The 21,010-nt window shown below is 41.7% G+C and overlaps 1 protein-coding gene across 1 annotated transcript; it reads right to left on the reverse strand.

Annotated features, from left to right (window-relative positions):
* Nucleotides 1-766: 766 nt before the first annotated feature.
* LOC130110585 (zinc finger protein aebp2-like) lies at nucleotides 767-20,021 on the reverse strand. The gene is made up of 8 exons (XM_056277742.1): nucleotides 19,408-20,021; nucleotides 5,278-5,506; nucleotides 3,986-4,093; nucleotides 3,240-3,426; nucleotides 2,537-2,661; nucleotides 1,892-1,959; nucleotides 1,544-1,657; nucleotides 767-1,295 (listed from the first exon to the last, which is right to left on the reverse strand). Exons 1-8 carry the CDS (start codon nucleotides 19,989-19,991, stop codon nucleotides 1,283-1,285), a joined length of 1,428 nt encoding a protein of 475 aa, XP_056133717.1. The 5' UTR covers nucleotides 19,992-20,021; the 3' UTR covers nucleotides 767-1,282.
* Nucleotides 20,022-21,010: the final 989 nt, after the last annotated feature.

Raw genomic sequence — 21,010 nt, forward strand, 5'->3', positions numbered from 1 at the left:
AAATCTGATGTTTCATTCAAAAAGAGGACTATGGTTGTTTTGGGGAAATGTTAGAGGGACTGTTGAAATCAAGTTTAAGGCAGCAGATATGAGTAGGATAAAATGAAACGGTTTCAAATATCAAACTGTCAGTTGCTCAATTACTGTACATAGGGTAGATCAAACCAAACCAACATTTCAATCATGCGGATAATTTCCGTAGAGCACAGCTAAGCTACTTGATATTCATGTGACTCGCTCATATGGTTAACAAGGGAGCTGGTTAGTCATCTTTTTGCATTCTGCCATTTCTTTTATTTTTATACAGTATATGTCTTCTACATTGTAGAAAAGAGCACTTTACTGTCCAATCATGAAAATTTGTATCATTTGATTTTGCAGGGGTATTGATTATTTATAGGTGAATAAGTACTTTGGTACTGATAGTGGTACTTAGCCACACTTTGTACCTAGCTGCATTACTCCAAATCACATTATGGGCTTCTTATTTGTTACTTTTCGGATAAACTCACTAGCTTGCATGTCCATTGAAGAGGCTGTTGGTGACTTGTGACGTGAGTAAGAAGAGATCTAGTAGTTGTTATGAAATGGTGGCTAGCTTGCTGGAAGGTGTACATAACTGTTGGAACCGCTTGGCAATAGTAAACATACAAAGACTCGGCTGTGCCGCTTTCTCAGACCTTGGCTGGAGGGTGTTCTGAACGCTAAAATACTGCAAACATATGAGCAGTAATTAAAACATGGACCGGATTGAAAAGTGAAAGCTTTGAAAACTTTAATGACATCAAACAGAGCGCTGTCAACTATATGCACATAGACCAATATTGTCAGTCTTTAGAACATCTATTTAAAAAAAAAATGTTTGGCAGAAAAAAAAGAACATCTATCTACATTACAGTAAAATTTCCAAGTATAAAAATATATTACAAATCTTCAGAAGTATTTACAAAAACAGGTCTTCCCTACACGTCTAGTTCTCTACAACTTGTCAAATGTCAGTTTACCTTTATTTCAGTTAGCTCTGTCTAGTTGCATTACCTACATCACAAAAGCAATGTCTCATCCCCAAGAAGAAAAAAACATCTCAATAAGCTTAGCAGCTATGTAGAACATGACTGAGATAGTTGAGAGCCATGAACGAAAAAAGAAAAAGATCTAATGAACTCACTGCATTGTCATGGGGGACATTTGACACTAAAAAGGAGGGGGGGGGAGTTTGAGGAGATTTTCTTATTGGTCAGTGGATAGCAGGATGTGACTTGACAACGTTCTTTGAAGATCATCAGAAGAACATCCTGTAAAAAGAAAAAGATTATAGATCAAGATTTCAATCTCTACTGAAATCTTCTTTAATCGCAGGATGCCATGGGTGAACTATCCAATGTTGTTCTGAAGAAAGTGAAAACTGTGCTTTCTGCCTTTTCTAGGTTCCTAAAATTGGTCAGACACTTTATTTTATTACTCCTGGTTGATAGAGACTTTACTTTTTAAAGATATCGCTAGAACAGAGAACTGTTCCACATGATTCCAAGCGCACACACACCTGTATATATTGGGGTCAAGGAGCACCGCTGTATCTGTGGGCAGCTTGGAAAGGTGCACCACCTTGGTCTTCTGCTGCAACCTGTCACTCTCATTCACCCACACATCTGGTAGTCTGAGAGACAGAGGAAAAAAGGAGGCAGAAAGAAGCAAGGGAGAAAGACTTGTGGTGAGGAAAGTGAGGAACACAGCCAAAAAATTAGCACAAATCTGCCGTGTTTTAAGCTGCTGTGTGTTGGGGCTTGATAGCTATTAATTTTATTTTTTTTTGCTAGATACAGCTGCTAATCACAACTCCACCCAGAGAGGATAAAGAAGAGAGAATAAATGAATGAATTGTGGGACTTACATGTCCTCGGGTGTCCAGTGTAAGAGGACCTTGACTTTTCCAGAATCTTCTTTCCTCCTGGCTATTACCTAGATGGATGGACAGACAGGTGTGCATCCAAATTGAGAATTAGCACTGCTTGTGGTGGAGTCATGCAACATTAAATCAAATCCTAGCTGTTCACTTCAGTGTTTAATTGTTGCCTTAGGGCACATTAAAAGTAGAGAAGTATTTTTTTATAGGTCTGTTGCTCCTCAGTGATTCTCCCAACAATGTTTTCCACCATACACAACCAACTAAGTTTATCCTCAAGCAGGCAAAAACTGCTCACAAAACCAAATGCGTACTTTGTTTATTTAGTTTATTTTGGATATGTAAAAAAACAATTAAAAAATGTGTGCGTGTGAGACAACAAAACAGATAAAATGAACAGTAAACATACAACAAAATCTCAACAACAAAATAAATATTACTTGTACATTTGTGTAAGTGCATATGCAAATATGCCATTTTTTTGGCCAAACAAAGCCCAATTAATATTTGTGAATCTCCAGCCGCAGACCTTGTTAATCACCTCACAAGTTCAATGGCATTAATTCTTGGCTCTGGTGTTTCTGACTCTGGAAGAGTAATCATGTTAGAAAGATCGGTTGTATTATTTCTTACTGTGCTATGGAAGACGACACTGTGCCCGTTACCCAGGCTCTCAATGTGTGTGGCCAGGTTGAGGCAGATGGCTCGGTGGCGGATGGCATCCATTGTCTGGGCATCAAAGAAGTCGTGGGGTCGGGCTGGAAAATAAATGAATAAATAAATACTACAGCAAGAGATAGAAGTAAGATAGAATAGGTAGTTTGTTAACCTTGGGGAAACAAAGATCACAGACCAGAAGAGAGGCTAATCACACACTGCAAAGTAAGGGAACATAGAAACACAGACTGACATATTCCATTAATTGGTTATTGAGTCAGTGAATCAATGTCAGTTTGCGAAGTGAAGATGTTTTGAAACTTTACTACTCCCCACACACACAACACACCCAGCTCACAAGGCTACTGCCCATTTCATATGTGCACCCATGTCAGTGTTTGTACACATATTGGCATATGCGAAAATTAAAGGAATCATGGCCTTGCATTATGTAGCTGAATGTTAAAGTTGGAAGTTACTTATAGCAGGTATTCAAACACACACACACACACACACACACACACACACACACACACACACACACACACGTGTATAGAAAGAAGTTCGACTTTAGCCAGTATTGGGGGTAGGTTGTTGGTGGTTATGGGGTGAACATTTCGGGGTCGGACTTCAAATCAATATCAGTGCATGTGAGTGTGTGTGTGTGTTGTTTACATACGGAGGGAGCGCCTGCGTTTATTCTTGAGTTTTCTCCTCTTGTTGAGGCCAGCCTTGGAGGGAGACTCCTCCTTCACTTTGCCCTGGCTGGCCATTTTGGACGAGCTATGTGAGCTGAAGTGAGTGGGCACATGTCGCGCCAGCCCCCCCTGGGATGCAAAAGTAGCATTGCACCCCCCCACCACACACTGCAGAAGGACAGAGATGACATATAGCACTGTTGTGTCTTGCACAAATCAAACAAGCTCAACCAAAATTATCACCAGAGACTGAGTACAAGCGATAAAAATATTCCTTGTCCTTCATAAAGTGAGAAGACTTTCTTGGGGTCAATCGATTTCCTGCCCTATGGTGAATTAGCAGAATTCTCCAGTTAACTGCTCGCAATCCTTTCAGGTCAATTTCCTTTAACCTGTTTTTCCTGTACCTTAAAAGAAATTATCCAATAATAATAATTTTTAAAAAATCCTGCATTAGTAAATAGATGCCTTTTGCTATTTCATTTTTCCTTTTTTTGTGTGCCGTGGGGAGATGTGCTTATCAGCTCCAAAAAGGTTTATTTTTTTCATTTTCTTTTTATTTCACTTGTATTTCACACCCTCCTGAGATTTTCTAAATACACATTATTATCAATCTGTTTCTATATTTAATCACTGTGTAACTAAGCGGAACCTAACTAAACAATTGCTCTGCAGAGTTCTGACAGTGAATGAAGTACAACAGGAAGTGAGGTGGCATTGTTCTCACCTTGAATGGTTTGTCTCCGCTGTGGGTCAGCATGTGTCTCTGGAGCCAGCTCTGACTGGTGGAGGGTGTGTTGTACACCTTACAGCCCTTCCACAGACACACAAACACCTGGGGACACACACACACACACACACACACACAAACACCATTATACACAACTATAGAAAGATTCCAACAAGATTAACTTTGCTTTTGGAAAATAAAACTAAAAATGAAACGGAGCGCTGAGAGTTAATATATCTTCATCTGTGTCTATCACCATGTAGGGCTTGAGCTTTTTGGGAGCCATTTTAACCCCCATGTTCTCATATTGTTCGCCGGTCACATTGACCCCAGGCTACCTTTGGATTTTATAGCAAGAGTAAAATGTATCTAAAATTACCCAACATATGGTACATCTCGATAATCAATAATATTCATGGTTAATAGTTTCTCTTTAAAAACAGGTCATTTTGACATGAAAAGAGCTCAAGGGAAGTGTAGAAGTAGAGCTGTTTGCAAGCTGATACACGGGACGGTAGTTCCCTAGAACTGCAACCTCAGCTACAGCCCACCTGCCAAAGACCGTTAAGCTCCTTTTCCACTGCATGGTACTGGCTCAAGTTGACTCTACTCGCTTTTTTTGGTTTTCCATTGGGCAAAAATACCTTGTACTTTTTTTTTTTTTTTTTGGTGCCACCTCCGCTGAGGTTCCAAGCGAGCTGAGCGGATACTAAAAAGTGACATGAAAACATTGCAGACCGCTGATTGGTCAGAGAGACATCGAAAAGCTCTGTTTACAACCAGGAAATACCAAAGTAAGACTTGTTAAATTTGTATCATAGTTAAAATATCCATGTAAAAAAAAAAATTTTTTTTAGTGAATCTCTTAGTTACACTAATATTGTTCATGTGAATCAACACTCGTGTGAGGCGCTGATAGAGGAAGAGAGAAAAAAATAAACATGCCTACAAGCGACCGGCGGGCTATTGCAGTGGAAAATGAAATCCAGAAAAGTCGAATCAGTACCATGCAGTGGAAAAGGGGCATTAGAATTTATTTGGACAGGAAGGAAGACCAGGGGGAAGAGAGACAGACAGAGCAAGGTAAAGAGACAGGACTAGAAAGAAATAGTGAGACACCTAGTCAGATGTAGCAACAGATAAACAGCTGGGCGGAGAGCTAGACGGAGTGCTAGTCAGAGCTATTGATTAGATGAGCTAGACAGATGGGACAAACAACACAGACAGACCCATAGATAACAAACTAAATTAAATGACAGACAGGCATGGATAAATATGCAGATGCTAACCCCTCCTCTCTGGCCATCGACGTGTGTGGACCGGATATGCTCAGCCAGGTCAGGGCTGCAGGAGAACAGGAGCTGGCAGTGGTCCCAGCAGCAGGTGTAGCCCAGGGACTTGCCCCCTGCTGCGGTGCCGCCCCCGGCCACAACCCCCCCACCGTGGCCATTCATCATGGCAGGGGTGGACCGGCCACTGGACGCTGTGCTCTCCACATCCATCAGAGTGCTGCTGATACTGGAAAGGTACACACACACACAAAGATGAAAACCAGTGGAAGCGGACAAATGCAGAATTGCAGAAAAAAAAAAACCTCAATAGATAAATGTATAACTCGGCAGAGCATATCAAGTAAAAAAGCAAAAACAAGATTTGGTTGAAGACAAAAGGATACAACTGTTGCAGCTCATATGCTGGTAACTTACCAACACACTAACAGCCAGTTCAATTCTTTTCTGAACTCACACCTATTAGTAACTGAATCTTTCATAGCAGTGGTAGCTCCATTTCTGTTTGCTGCCCTTGTGGTTTAAATGCAAAATGTTACGGTGCCAAATTTGCAATTTGATACTTGATAAAAATCTGTTTTCCAATGCAGTACTTCATGGATCCCCATAACCGAGAAACTATCAAATAACATTGGCGGGGAAGTACTGGGACACCGGCTGCCCGATAGTGATTAATGTATTATTTCTACACATTAGGACTTCTGCTTGTTGAGTCTTTGCAGTGAAAGCAGGCTAAATATGTTTCTCTCGCTGGAGTATGTTTGTCCAGTGGTAGCTCACCAACAGTGAAAGGAGTTTAGGAGAGGCACAAGTAATGAGGGGCAATCTAGATAATCATTCTGATGCAGAATCTGTGTACCTGCATGCGGGAAAACACATACACATAGGAAGTACACACAATTAATCCAAAGTTGATGCCACTAAGTGAAACTTTGGATCAAAACTCTGTGTCAAGAACTGGTACTTCAACTATGAAAACAAAGAGGTACATAGTCGGTGTGATTTCTTAAAACAGTATCAAGCACAAACATTTCCAGATCAGAAGAGAGAACTAACTTTGAAATTCCTACTATTTTGTTGTGGTACGCACATTGGGCCTCATTCATCAATCGTTCGTACGTACAAATTTGTTCTTACACACCCATGGAAAAAAATTTTTTTTAGCTCTCAAGATTGTCTGACAGTTAGAAGCAAAGCCTGATAGTGATTTGTAATTCCTTCCCCCTAACCTCGATTGTCTACATCTTGCAACAAGTAATCACGCAGGCTTGCAAAGACATCAGTGTTGGTCAACTGGTGTGTAAATTCAGGGGTTACCCAGGTTACTGGACTCTGAGGGCCCTTTCACACTTATGTTGTTTAGTCTGGACTTTCAGACTTTCCAGAAAAGTCCGAACCAGATTGCCAGGTGTGAAACCTCTTGGACCAGGGTACAAGGATCAAAGACTCGGTCTTTGGTCCAAGCTCAGGAGGTAGTCTCGGTTCAGACCAAGGTTCATGAATGTCTAATGTGAAATCAAAGGTTCGGACTTTCGGATCAATCATAGGAAGTGATAAAACAAACACAAACAGTAACACGCAGCAACAACGAGCCAAAAGTTCAAGTCAAGGTCCGCTGGTATGAAAGCAAAAGTCCTGAACCTAATGACTATAAAATAACAGATGTGAAAGCACCAGAACCAGACTCTGGTTCAGACCTTGGTTTGGACTTTCAAGTGTGAAAGGGACCTGAGACAAACTTCAGGGCTAAAAAATCCCCTGGGTGTGTAAGAACAAATTTGTATGTACGAACGATTGATTAATCAGGCCAATTGTTTCCTCTACACTTTGCCACCGATGCATCAACCAGGGTTGGTTTTCAATCAGGTCTTCACAGTAATACTGGTTTTCCATGGTGCCTGGTAGTTGAATACATTCACCTGTTGTGTCAGCTATAAAACCAACTGATTAGACAGCTGGTGTACCTGACACAATAGGTGAATATAATTAACTACTTGGCAGGATAGAAAACCAGCAGTGCTGTGGGCCCCCCCGAGGACCAGATTGAAAACCACTGATCTAAAAAAATACAGCTTAACTGGTTTTAAGCAGAAATTCAAAAACAAAGACTAAATTCTTCTTCTATTGATGTTGGAAAAAAAGAAAGAAAAAAAAGCTGTCTCCATATCAGGAACTTCAATCTTGTGGCTTCAGATTTGCCAAGGATATACACAGTGGCTGGTAGAGTAGCCTAGCGACTCTTGAGTCACAGTGTAACCCAGCTTGCGTGGGCAGGATGAGCCCACCATATGGTCGGATCAGTCTCCAAATCTGCTGTCTATGTGGCCATGGTTAGATACATAGACATGCCTCTCAATGAGAAGTGAAGGGTTGGAAACAATCAGGGGCTTATTGACATAGCTCTCTCTCTCGCTCACACACACTCTTCAAGTGTAGCATACCTGGATGGTTGGCTCAGTTTCTGAACTGCCTTGCCTTTGTAAATTAAGAGACAGTTGGCTGTACTTGGAAACACACCTACATATGCAACAACGTTTTGGGAACACGTACACACAATCAGACATATCTCTTTAACACATACACGTGTGCACACTAACTCGAGTGGGCACAAGCACTCTGCAGAAGCACACTCGCATGCAAGCAGGACCACACACATGGACACTAAATATCTAAGCCCTCCTACACATGCACACACCCACAGAGCCTCCAGCTGCCAGTTTTTTTGTTTGTTTTTTTTTTTTTTTTTATAGAGGCTTGGGTTAACAAAAGTTACATTGAGGTGCTGCAGCTGCTTCAACCCCCCGAAACACAACAGAAGGGAGAAAAGAGAGCGCTGGGGGCAGGCACAGACAAAGAGCTAGAGAGAGAAAGAGAAATTGAAAGTATACGTTCACTTATAATAAAGTAAACTTCACTAAAACTACAGCCTGACTGATATAGGATTTTTAAGACCGATACAGATTTTGATATTTGAGGATTCAAAAAATCCGATAATGATATATCGGGCAAAAAAAAATTTTTTTTCTCCCAGAAACACACATTTTTCCTAACATTTGTTATATGTCGTTATTTAAGAGGCCTCACCAAGATAAGACGACATTATGCAGTTTAAAAATAAACTTATTTTATCGTCATAAATAGTACCTAACTCTAAACCTAACCCATCTTAAACTATGCAGTAAACCTGATACAAGTATTTTGTTTTTATTTATATTTTCATGATTTCATAGTGGCACACTATGTTGAGTTTCCTTTTTGTTTAGCTTTTTTGCACACCTGCACTGTTATTTATTTCATGTTTATAATAGTAGAAATAAAAGCAGTTATTTCCCTTGAAGATGGTGCTTTTTTGGGGGGGGGGTGGCCAGAAACACCACTGTGTTTGAGCTTGTTCAGCTCACGTTTATTTGTGTCCTCTCTGGTTTAATAATTTCCAATGCACCAAATACAGACATGGGAGTTGCAGATGTATTTACCATTGCTTCATTTAAAGTATACCCGAGGAAGAGAGTGTGGTGATTGGAGTGGATGTCAATGGGCAAGTTGCTTAAGGGAATGGAGGTGAGGGGTAGGTATTGTGTCAAGGAGAGTAATGTGGAAGGACAGATGGTGGATTTTGCAAAAAGGATGGAAATGGCTATGGTGAATTTTATTTCAAGGAGAAAGAGGAAAACAGGGTAATGTATAAGAGTGGAGGAAAGTGCACACAGGTGGACTATATCTTATGCAGGAGGGGCAATCTGAAAGAATTGGAAACTGCAAGGTGGTGACGGGACAATAAAGCTCGGCAGCATAGGATGGTGGTCTGTGGGACGGCTTTGGAGCTCATGAAGAGGAGAGTGAAGGCAGAGCCGAAGATCAAATGGTGGAAGTTGAAGAAGGAAGACTGTTTTGTGGAGTTAAGGAGGAACTATGACAAGCACTGTGTGGTAGTGAAGAGTTGCTGGATGGCTGGGCAACTTCAGAAACGGTGAGGAAACTGCTAGGAAAGTAACTTGGTGTGTCCCCTGGACAGAGGAAGGAAGACAAAGAGATTTGGTGGTGGAATGAGAAAGTACAGGAAAGTATACAAATGAAGAGGTTGGCGAAGAAGAAGTGGGGCAGTCGGAGAGATGAGAAGGTAGACAGGAGTACTATGAGATGCGACATAAGGCAAAGACAGGTGGTGAAGTCAAAGCTGTATGGTGAGCCGTCTGAGAGGTTGGACACTAAGGAAGGAGAAAAGGACTTGTACCGATTGGCTAGACAGAGGGACTGAGCTGGGAAGGATGTGCAGCAGGTTAGGGTGATGAAGCATAGAGAGGGAAATGTGCTGATAAGCGCGGAGTGTGTTGAGAAGGTGGAAGGAGTACCTTGAGGGGCTGATGAATGAAGGGGGGAAAAAAAGAGAGAAGGTTGGATGATGTGGGGATAGAGAATCAGGAAGTGCGGTGGATTAGCAAGGACGAAGTGAGGGCAGCTATGAAGAGGATGAAGAGTGGAAAAGCGGTTGGTCCAGATGACATACCTGTGGAGGCATGGAGATGTTTAGGAGAGATGGCAGTGGAGTTTTTACTAGATTGTTTAACGCAATCTTGGAAAGTAATTCCAGATCCAGCGGCTTCTTCTTACCGTTTCATCCAGTGTTGGCAGTAAGAGGATGGTTTGCTCACCTCCGAGCACTCACTCTTAACCACAGGGGAAGCCGCTGGATCTGGAGTTAATTTCTGTTGAATATCCAACTTAAAACTAACTTCACCGCGGTCTACTCTGCTTGAGTCAGCTGATTATTGTGATTTGTGGCTTTCCAAATGTGTGTTGCCAACAGTTGAATTGTAAACTACGCAATGACAACCTTCTCTCTGTTTCTTTTTTAATTGTCATTTATTGTCCGTTATAAATGCCGATACAGATTTATCTGCAATTGGCTCATATTGGCTGATATCGGCACACCGGTTAATCAGTTGGGCTCTAATTAAAACATTGTCCAACATCATGTAAACAGTGTAGCAGGGTAAACGGTGACATAACAGGGCAGCAGGGTAGCATCGGGAGTAGGAAGAACCTCTTTCAATCAGAGGGTGCCAGTTTAAGTCTTTTCGTCAGCAAGCAATCACCTCGCTTATGTATGAGGGGGGCAAAGCAAGAAAAAAAAACCTTATGGAGATAAATAGAGCATCAGAGGAAAACAAGACTGCGGGTGAGGCTATAAACTGTCACCATTTCTAGACAGTGAGCGTGACTTTCCAGCACTGTGGGGGCTGACTCAGTGTAGGAAACAGCAGAGCAAGACACATCAGGCTCCTCAAATCACCAGCAACCTTCTGAGAACTATCAACCTTTGAGTGATCTCATCTGGAAAGAGACATAGCTTGCACTGGTGACATAGGAAGTGACAGTGGAATCAAAGGTGGTGTGTGTGGTTGCTCAACTCCGGAGTTTTGCCACATTAACACTTTTAGCCTCTACTGCTGTCTGGGCTGAGCTGTTTTGTATCAATGCAGGATTATGGCTAAAATGCCGAAAATTATTATTTTGCTGCAACCTCAGGAAAAATTCTTCATAAACTGAAATCAATATTGACCCGCCTATTAGTTAAGGCTACCTCTACTGTTGAATGCTTCTTCAGAAAAGCTTAGGACAGAATAAAGATTGCCAGGTTTTTAGTCACACAGTGCCATATCTCAAGCAATGTGTCCCTTACTGACTTAGTAAGAGCTGAGATAAAAATCTGAATAAGAATAATATGGGGTAAGAACAAAGGTACTTGTACACTCAAATGCCTCTTTAAAACAAGAAAAAGCACTAATAATGATACTGGAAATGGGCTGTTAACCAACTCTTACTTACAGCAATTTCCCCCTAGTCATTACCAACACCTGAATTAGATGATTGCTGTACATTTTCAGCTACCAAATAAACTTGTTTGTGACGACAGTTAAACCACAACATTGATAAGAAACCAGATGTGTCTCGTAAGTCCGTGTGAGCAGGGCACAACATGACACTGAATCACAAACTTCATAAATTCAACTGTATGCGGCTGTCTTACAAGCCCAGGTCTTCAATAACAACATATGGCCGTATTTTTTTTAGCGATCTACCGATTGCATGGTTGTTTTTTTTTTGGCCGATTCCGATTCTTTTTATTTTTTAAAGTTTGACCTGCCGATTCTGATTTTTTTTTCTTCTTCTAAGAACTATATTTGACAGCATACACAATTTTTTTTAACTTTTCTTTAATGGAAATTTCAATTTTATTTTATAATAAAACATTGACTATGAAGTAACTTTTACATTTTCTCAAAAACTGCGCCACGGATGCATTCAGCCTCAACAAAACGTAGCAAAATGTTTAAATGCCAGCTGAGAAGGCCATTCTTTGTATTGTTTTCAAAGAATTTTCAGAGGCTGATGAAATCGGTTTAAACACTACAAAATACTTAAGACAAACATGTTCTCTAATGTCCCAAATTATTGCATACACCAAGCTCCAGTGGACTTATTTGCAAAGGACCTTAGTTGGATCCATTGTGGGTATTGGGAAATACCTCTGACACACCCCACTAAATGAGAGAAACTGTACCTCAAAGGCCATTGCACATCGTTTTGAGGATAGATGTCGTTCAACCTGGAAACCGCACACCGTTTTAAGATTGAATGTGCCCCTAGGTTACAGGACCTTCTCTCACTCAAACAAATCTCAAACCAAAAAGTGCTCCAGGTTACTGGACAGAGCTTTTTTTTTACAAATAAAATCCAACTGAAAATGAATTGCAGTATATCCAACTTTATCTCACATGTTTTACATTTACAAAGTAAATGACGGTTTTCGGTGACATGTTTTAGCGTGTTTGTGAGTGGCTGTGATGTTACTGTCTGTGCCGCTGTGTACATGGTGTGAACCATCATGTGGCACAAGCGTCTAAATTTGACCAGCACAGAATCGGCTATATCTGAGACTGACCGGCCAGTCACCAGTCATGGCCAATCAAGCTGAAAACTGTCAGATTCCGGTCACCGGCCAATCGATCGGTGCACCACCTTGGTATTTTTCAACTTCTATTACCCTGTGTGAGTGCACGCAGAGTTCCCCAGGCTGTAGGAGACTCCAAAATGTGCTCTCTGGCAAGTCCTCGGTATTGTTTTGACAGAAGTGACCCCACCACAGCAACACAACTAGAGAAAATTTATGGTTATGACCACACAGCTACACTAAAGCAGGGACCAGAAGCAATACTATTGCTGACAAATACTGTAGTCTTCCAAAGCAAACTCAAACCATTCACTAAAATTGGAGATGGTTAACCTTCTCATGCTTTATGTAGAACAAAGGTTTGTCATGGTTTTACAGACCCCAAGACAACAGTTCTTCACAAACCTTAGTCTTGAGAGCATTATTTAACCAGTAAAAGGAACTGCGAGTTTTAGTATTGTGAGAACTTAACTGCATCTTCACAAATTCATTCCCTCCCCCCCATCTACTCCCACAATTCACTTGTGCTGGAGAAGTATTCATCACTGCCATACATATGTCAGAGGGACTGTACAGAAACTATTTCAGTGTTTCCCCAACATTCAATAAGCAGTGGCAGCCTCAGACAACTTCCCCTAATAGATCAAGGAAAAAAAAACAAACGGTAAAAATGGCACAAGGTTTGCTCTGAGGGAACAAATATAGGGTAATGTAAACCAGTTTCTTCATGTGTAATGCCATACACAAGTTGGGATACGGCCACTAGACAAATGGTGGTTAGCCTTTACTGAAATCAAAGATGGTGCCGTACTATGGCAACTCGCTACTGGCCTATAGGCGGGAAGAGGAAGATTCATGTTGCCATGATAACAACATCCTCCTAAATGTCAATAAGACAAAAGAAATCATTGTTGACTTTAGAAAGATCAGAGAAAATCACATTCCTATTTCCATCAATGGCTCATCTGTTGTAATTGTGGACAGTTTTAGATTTCTCAGTTTACACATCACAGATACCCTCACACGGTCTCTCAACACCAATTGCATCCTGAAGAAGGCACAGCAGAGACTGGTTTTTGTGGCGTCACAAGAAATTTTATGAACTTTTATCGCAGTACCATCGAGTGTCTTGACAGGCTGTATCACAGTGTAGTTTGGCAACCTGACTGCTAAGGACTACAGAATGCTTCAAAGGACTATAAAGACAGCAAAAATTATTGGCATGGAACCACCACAACTTCATAATAGTTACACCACTCACTACAAAAGGAAAAGGCCAAAAGGACATCAGCTACCTTGCTCATCTTTTGTTCTCATTCCTTGTATCTAAAAAACGTTACCGGAGCATCGAATCACACACCAAATGTCTCAGTAAGTTTCTTTCCACAGGCCGTCAGGAAGATGACTCACTTGTATGCACCTTTACTATCATGGACTGTATATTTTTTGGAATGGTGTGTCCTTTGTCCTTGTGTCAAGGCAGAGAGCCAGAGCACAAGAATTTCATTGTATGCTACACGTGACAATAAATTGAAGTTGGTTGATTAATTTGCAAGCTTTATCACCCACTATGGAAAAAAACCAACTGACACAAGAGTTGCCTGGTGAAAATGGAAGAGTGAATTGTGAATTTTGCAACTCAATAACCACTTTGGCGTACTGACCATAGCTTCATTTTCTGCTGTCTATGTACATAATGAGTGGAAAGCCGATTTTTAAACCAAATCAGGTGATGGAGCGGCTCCTCATCGCTCTGCAAAATCTTCAAACCAGATGACATGCAACACTATCACTGATGACTAATAAGCAAAAAGTGTAGGTGCAATGACCAAGTTTCACAACAGATGGTGTTCTGGTTCAGCTAGTCATTTCATATCGACACACATATTTGACAACAATGAATTTAATCTACTAGGCATGGTTACATTCAAATCTACTGCAAATGATTCAAATGTCCAGTGTAGGTGCTGCTAAACTGACTGACTCAACAACAGGTGTGTGTGAGCATGCATCTGTATGGGGTTAAGTTTCTTGTGAGGAACGAAAAAAAAGATTTCTTCTCAGAATCAAAAACATGCTCCTCCTATAGTGAAAGTGCTGCAGCCAATTAAACTACCAAATTGTCACTTTTGCAAAAAAAAAAAAAAAATACTGAATCATGCAATAACTGAAGACTGAGGCTAAAATCTATTCTTAAACTCTGTTTAAAATGTTGGCCCAAATCTAATTTTCTCTATTGTCCAACCCAATTTTTTATATTGTCAAACATGTCACTCACTTAAGCTCTGGATACTCATTCCTGATTAACTGGCCATAGAGCCCAACATAGGCCTCTCATGAGGTCTGCTGGATCAATGCCTAGAGCTAAGCATTTGAGTTCTCTGTTGTAAGAGAACTGACCAGAAGCAAGAAATAGGTACTAAGCCACGTTCATGGCCATTAGCCTGCACCACTGTGTGTGGAAGCGCAATACCTCCTCACACGCATGAACGTAACTCAACATTGATTTCCCCCTCACACAAGAGGATTGTAATATGTTTTCCTAATGCAACATTAAATACCCATTATTTTGGGCGATGATTGTTAAAGAGATATTCCAGGTGTATATTAAACAGTACAAGTAATGGGCTGAATAGAAATTGAATATCAGCTTGTCACCACACTTTAGTACTTGGAAGTCATTTAGTCTATTAGTATGTTGTGAGTGAAGAGTACGTTAATATTGATACTACAATGCAGAAAGCCTTTCAGGTTCTCTTATAGTCTGCCAATTGTTTTGGTTACGGATGAAATTGTGTTTTGTAGTGTTGATTTTGTGTTGAGAACTTCGTCGCTAAAGGTTGGGAAAAGAATAATAAAACGTTGCTTGACACCTGAATTTGTTGAAGGACGAATGACTGATCTGCAATGTGTCTTTAGAAAATGACCAGAGGCAAGAATTCAGCACCCAGCCATGTTCACAGCAATTAGCCTGCCCCCCATGCGTTTGAGTGTATGTTCCTGTTCAGCTTTATTGGCGAGGATAAATTTGGGTTTTTAACTGTAGGAGTAGGACATTTTGGTTTGTCCTTACTTTTTTAAAAGTTTATTTTAGGGTTAGGATTTGAGTTAGTTAGGGTAAGGATTAATTTAGGCATGTAGTTCTGATTATTAAGGTTAGGGACAGGGGTTTGGAAATAAATGTAGTCAATGAGGGTCCTCACTACTTCTGTTGGCTGCTCCCATTAAGGGTCGCTACAGCAGATCACCCGTTTCCTTTCATCTGCATCTGTCATGCCAACCACTTGCATGTTCTCCCTCACCACATCCATAAACCTCCTTGAACTTGCTCTTTTCCTTTTACCAGGCAGCGCCATAGTCAGCATCTCTCCTCAGCACATATCCAAACCATCTCAATCTTGCCTCTATTGCTGTCTCCAAACCGTCCAACCTGAGCTGTCCCTCATATATACTCATTCCTATTTCTGTCCACCTTTTGTCACTCCTAATTAAAATCTTTGCATCTTTAACTCTGTTACCTGTCTTCTCGTCAGTGCAACCGTCGCCAAACCATATAACATAGCTGGTTTCACTACCATTTTGTAAACCCTCCCTTTCACTCTTGTTGGCATTCTTCTGTCGCAAATCACTCCTGACACTCTTCTCCACCCAGTCCACCCTGCCTGCACTCTTCTTCACCTCTCTTCCGCACTTTCTGTTACGCTGAACAACTGACCCAAAGTATTAAAACTCATCCACCTTCACCACCTCTACTCCTTTCATCATCACCATTCCGCTGTCCTCCCTCTCGTTCACACGTTTTCCATCTTGCTCCTACTGACTTGCACTCCTCTCCAGTGTATACTGTCACCTCTCCAGGCTCTCATCAATCTGCTCCCTACTCTCACTACAGATCACAACGTCATCCACGAACATCATAGTTCATGGAGATGCCTGCCTGATCTTGTCCATCACCATTGCAAACAAGAAAGGGCTGAGCCGATCCTTGATGCAATCCCACCTCCACCTTCAACCCATCCATCACTCCTACCGCACACCTCATCACTGTCAAACTGCCCTCATACATATCCTGCACCACTTACACATTTCTCTGACTTCCTCATACAATACCAAACCTATTCTCTCAGCACCCTGTCATATACTTTCTCTAAATCTTCAAAGATGCAATGTAACTCCTTCTGCCCTTCTCCATCAACACTCTCAAAGCAAACATCGCATCTGTAGTGGTCTTTCCTGGCATGAAACCATATTGCCGCTCGCTATTCATCCCCTCTCCTTTTAACCTAGCCTCCACTAATCTTTCCCGTAACTTCAGTCTGTGGCTGATTTATATTTTATACCTCTGTAGTTACTACAGCTCTGCACATCGTCCTTATTCTTGAAATCAGTACCAGTAAACTCATCAGGCATCCTCTCACTTTCCAAGATTGTGTCAAACAATCCAATTAAAAACTCCGCTGCCATCTCTCCTAAACATCTCCATGGCTCCACAGGTATGTCATCTGGACCAACCACCTTTCTGCTCTTCATCCTTGCCAATCTTCCGCACTTCCCGATTCACTTCTGTCTCTCATTTTCTTAAGTCATCAGCCCCTCAACGTACTCCTTCCAACTCTCAACACACTATCCTCACTTGTCAGCACATTTCCATCTCTATCCTTCATCATCCTAACCTGCTGCACATCCTTCCCAGTTCGGTCCCTCTGTCTAGCCAAACGGTACAAGTCCTTTTCTCCTTCTTTTGTGTCCAACCTTTCATACAGCTCGACATACATCTTTGCCACCTCTCGTCGTCTTACGCCGCTTCTCCTAGTACTCTTGTCTACTTTCTTCATCTCACTGACTGCCCCACTTCTTTGCCAACCACTAAATGCAACCGATCATCCATCCATCCGCTTTCTCCGGATACTTTCCTGTACTTCCTCATTCCACTACCAAGTCTCCTTGTCTTCCTTCCTCTGTTCAGATGACAAATTAAGTACCTTCCTAGCTGTCTCCCTCATTATTTCTGTAGTGGTAGCCCAGCCATCTGGCAACTCTACACTATCTTCCAGTGCCTGTCTTAACTCCTCCCTGAACGCCACACAACAGTCTTCAACTTCCACCATTTGATCCTTGGCTCTGCCTTCACTCTCTTCCTCTTCTTGATCTCCAAAGTCATCCTACAGACCATCATCCAATGCTGCCTAGCTAAGTTCTCCCGTCATCACCTTGCAGTCTCCAGTCTCTTTCAGATGCACCCCCTGCATAAGATATAGTTCACCTGTGTGCACCTTCCTCCACTTTTATACATCATACTGTGTTCCTCCCTCTTCTTGAAATACATATTCACCACAGCCATTGCCATCCTTTTTGCAAAATCCACCATCATCTGTCCTTCCACATTCCTCTCCTTGACACCATACCTACCCATGACCTCTGTTCCCTTCCCCAACATGGCCAGTGAGGGTCCTCAGAAGTACAGAAAAACAAATGTTTGCTAATTGTAATGTAATAGCCATACCTCCTTACACACATGAATTTAAACTGATTTTCCCCACACAACAGGGATGCTATATAAACAGCTGATGTGTTGAGAGAGGGAACAAATGCACTCCACTTCTGTTCTAACCAACTTTATGAAGAGCTCATCGACTGAAGAGACCACATTGTGGTTGATGTATGAAAAACACTTTCACAAAAGGTGTCCAAGTACTAAATGGTTTGACCCAGTTTACAATAGTTACCAACTTGTCATATTCCCGAGATATCTTCTAAAAAGATGGATACCTAAACGTATATTTTTAAGCTAACATTTAATTAAAACCCACTTGATCTGTTAATTTGCACTACCTTTGACTTGACCATTATTTTCGTTTTTTATTACAATCCTTTTGTTGCATCTGTCATTTTCAATTCTTTTAACAAACTACATCTTTTTTTCCGTTCATGATTGTCATTTGATCCCAAAACCCTTTAAACCTGCATTATTTTAACTATCTTTTAGTGTTATGTTTTATTTACCCTGTCTGATGTAAGACATTTTCATGTATCAATCAATCAATGTATGAAAGAAGCTACAAGAATATTATTATTACAATTGATATCACTGGTTGATTTGAACAAAATAATTCAAGGGGGATGGTGAGGTCTGGTGGTAGGCAGAGGAAATACTATAAAAACTCAATTACCTTTCAAACTTTAGCCATAGGCTTACAGATTTCTTTACGATGAAATATTTTCTCACACCAAGTATATTTAAAAACTAGGCGCTCGGAAAAGATAACATGTCTCTGATCTAACGGCTTAGTTTAGTGATTAGACTCCCATTTTTTTGAATAATCTATTTTCTCCCCAGTTATAATTTTTCTAAACTTCATTCACCACAATGTCCACAGATTATATACACCATACACTTAAATAAGTTCTGCAGGTCACATTAAAGTGATGTAGTCATGTGTAAAGCTGATTGTTTCACAGAAAAGAGGTGGAGGGGAGGTCATGGCAGTTTTGCAATGGGCTGGTTTTTGTCAATTTGTTCTACATGAGGGGTGGCATTCCCTTCAATTTGACCCCTGATGATGATTATTATTATGAGCATTGCTGTCGTCGTTATTGATAAGGATAAACAATATTGGAAAAAATACAGGATCAGCAATATTATTTTTTTGCGATATGTAATGCAATGTTAACGAATCAGGAGTTGCATAATTTCACCAGCTGAGGCTTTTAACTTTAAAAGCTCCATCCAGCAATGAATGGCGTTTTAGGGGGGGAAATAAGGCTCTACTCCACTAAGCCCTTACATCAAACTGAATATTATTTCTCAGATCCCCTAGAATAATTTAATTCAAGATTAGTTGGTGGTTAAAAAAAAAGAAAAGCAGACCTCGCTAGATTTCGTTTTCTGTCAAGCAAATAAGAGTTTTAAGCTAACATGACTGATGGGGCCACTATTGTCTTACATCGTATCCTCTGCAATGTGACTATTCTACGTGTATGTTACCATGTCGATTCTAAAACGACGTATTGTTAAATCCTAATAGACGGTGACCGCATTTTTATTTTTGTTTAAACAGCGAACCCCTAAACAGGAGCGAATCACGCTGAAGCGTGCAGCCCCATCGTGGCGGTGCGTGGTCTGACATTATCGCCGACGATGGTGAACATAAAACGGGCTAAATCCCCCAACAGACCTGTCCTCTGAATCCATCCGACTGAGCGGTTCTCCATCCGAGGACGACATTTCGACACTGGCCCGTCTTTTGGTGCCGTGTTCGCTTTTCTCCGCCGCCGTCTTTGTGCGGGACGCGCTCTCTTCTTCTTCTTCCTCCTCCTCCTCTCTTTGTTCTTCTTTCAGCACCCGGGAGCTTTCTTCTACGGACTCGGTGCTCCTTACCAAACTCCCCCGGTCGGGACTTGCCCCCTCTGCGGCGAATTCACCCCCCGCTCGCCCGTCACCGTTGTTCTTTCTCGTTTCCAAAACTGAATCGGCGTCTTTGACGGCACTCTTCTTCCCGTCTTCCTCGTCCTCCTCCTCGTCTTCCTCCGTCGCGCAGCGGCCACCAACACCGCCGCCGCCACCACCATTCGCGTCCATTCCTGCTCCGCTCTCATTGTCACCCGGTTCCTGTTTGGAGGAGTCCGGCAGGGCCTTTATTTTCTCCTCCTCCTCCTCCTCTTCTTCTTTGTCGCCGATTTTCCCCCTCTCGCCGGGGCAGCTTCGGTCGGTAACTTCCAGAGAGTCCCGTCCGGTTCCGTCCGCGGTGACCGCAGCCATGTTTGTGGGCCGCTGTGTAAGAACCACCGTTGTTCCTCTCGAGGGGGGAGGAAGAGGGAAAAAGTTGGTGCTCGTGTGCTCGCTCTTTCTAAACATAGTGAGGGGGAGGGGGGACGTGACGTCAGGGGACCCGAAACGTAGCCTCCCCCCCTCCGGCTCCACGTGGTCCGGACAAACACTAAAAAGAGCAAAAAGTCCCCGAAAAGACACGTTTGGCCTTTAAGTCTTGACTAAAAGCGACTGAAAAATAAGTTTGTTTTCCATCCCTAACAGACGTACAAACCGATGCACGGTTTGTACGTCTTTTGCCCCCCCCCCGACCGGATTTTGAATGCATAACGTGGGTCCTCATCACAGCCTGCCTGTGCTTGTTGTGGAGCGTTAGAGCTGCAGCTCGTCATTTTCACGGTCTCCTCTTCCAAAACAATAAAACATATGGAGATGGGTTCTCATCACGGTAGCTACTTGTAATGAACTGACAGCAGGAATAATTTACCTCAGAAATGGCTTCAATAAATCAAGATGCTAAATGATCTCCACGTGTACATTTTGTTACAAACATACTTTTTTTGTCAGGGCAATTATTTAATTAAATTAGCAAAAACGAAGAATCGTAATGTACTAGATGGGAGTTTAAACTTGATTCAATACACTTCTGCCTATTTTTAGTCCATGTTAAATTCAGCCTGTCCGACACAGAAAAATCAAAATCTTGACGGGGGGGGGGGGGGGGGGGAGAAACAATAGCTGGATCAGATTAGCAGTTTCTCCACAAAAAGTTAGCCAGAGGGATGTGACTTACAGATGTAAGATCTATACTGTAGTTTTATTCCAGCAGCAGATGATGCGGATATTCACCTGTTATGTGCAAGTATTGTGATACACTGAATGTCTACCCATTCTCTCATAAGTTGCTCTAGATAAGACAGATGGTGAAAATTAAGTCTGTCAGGATAATAAAAATTCACCCACAAGCAGACCATGATTTAAGAACATCAACATTTATTTCACATGATATA

This window comes from Lampris incognitus, chromosome 3, assembly GCF_029633865.1.
Source record: "Lampris incognitus isolate fLamInc1 chromosome 3, fLamInc1.hap2, whole genome shotgun sequence".
Taxonomy (NCBI): Eukaryota; Metazoa; Chordata; class Actinopteri; order Lampriformes; family Lampridae; genus Lampris; species Lampris incognitus.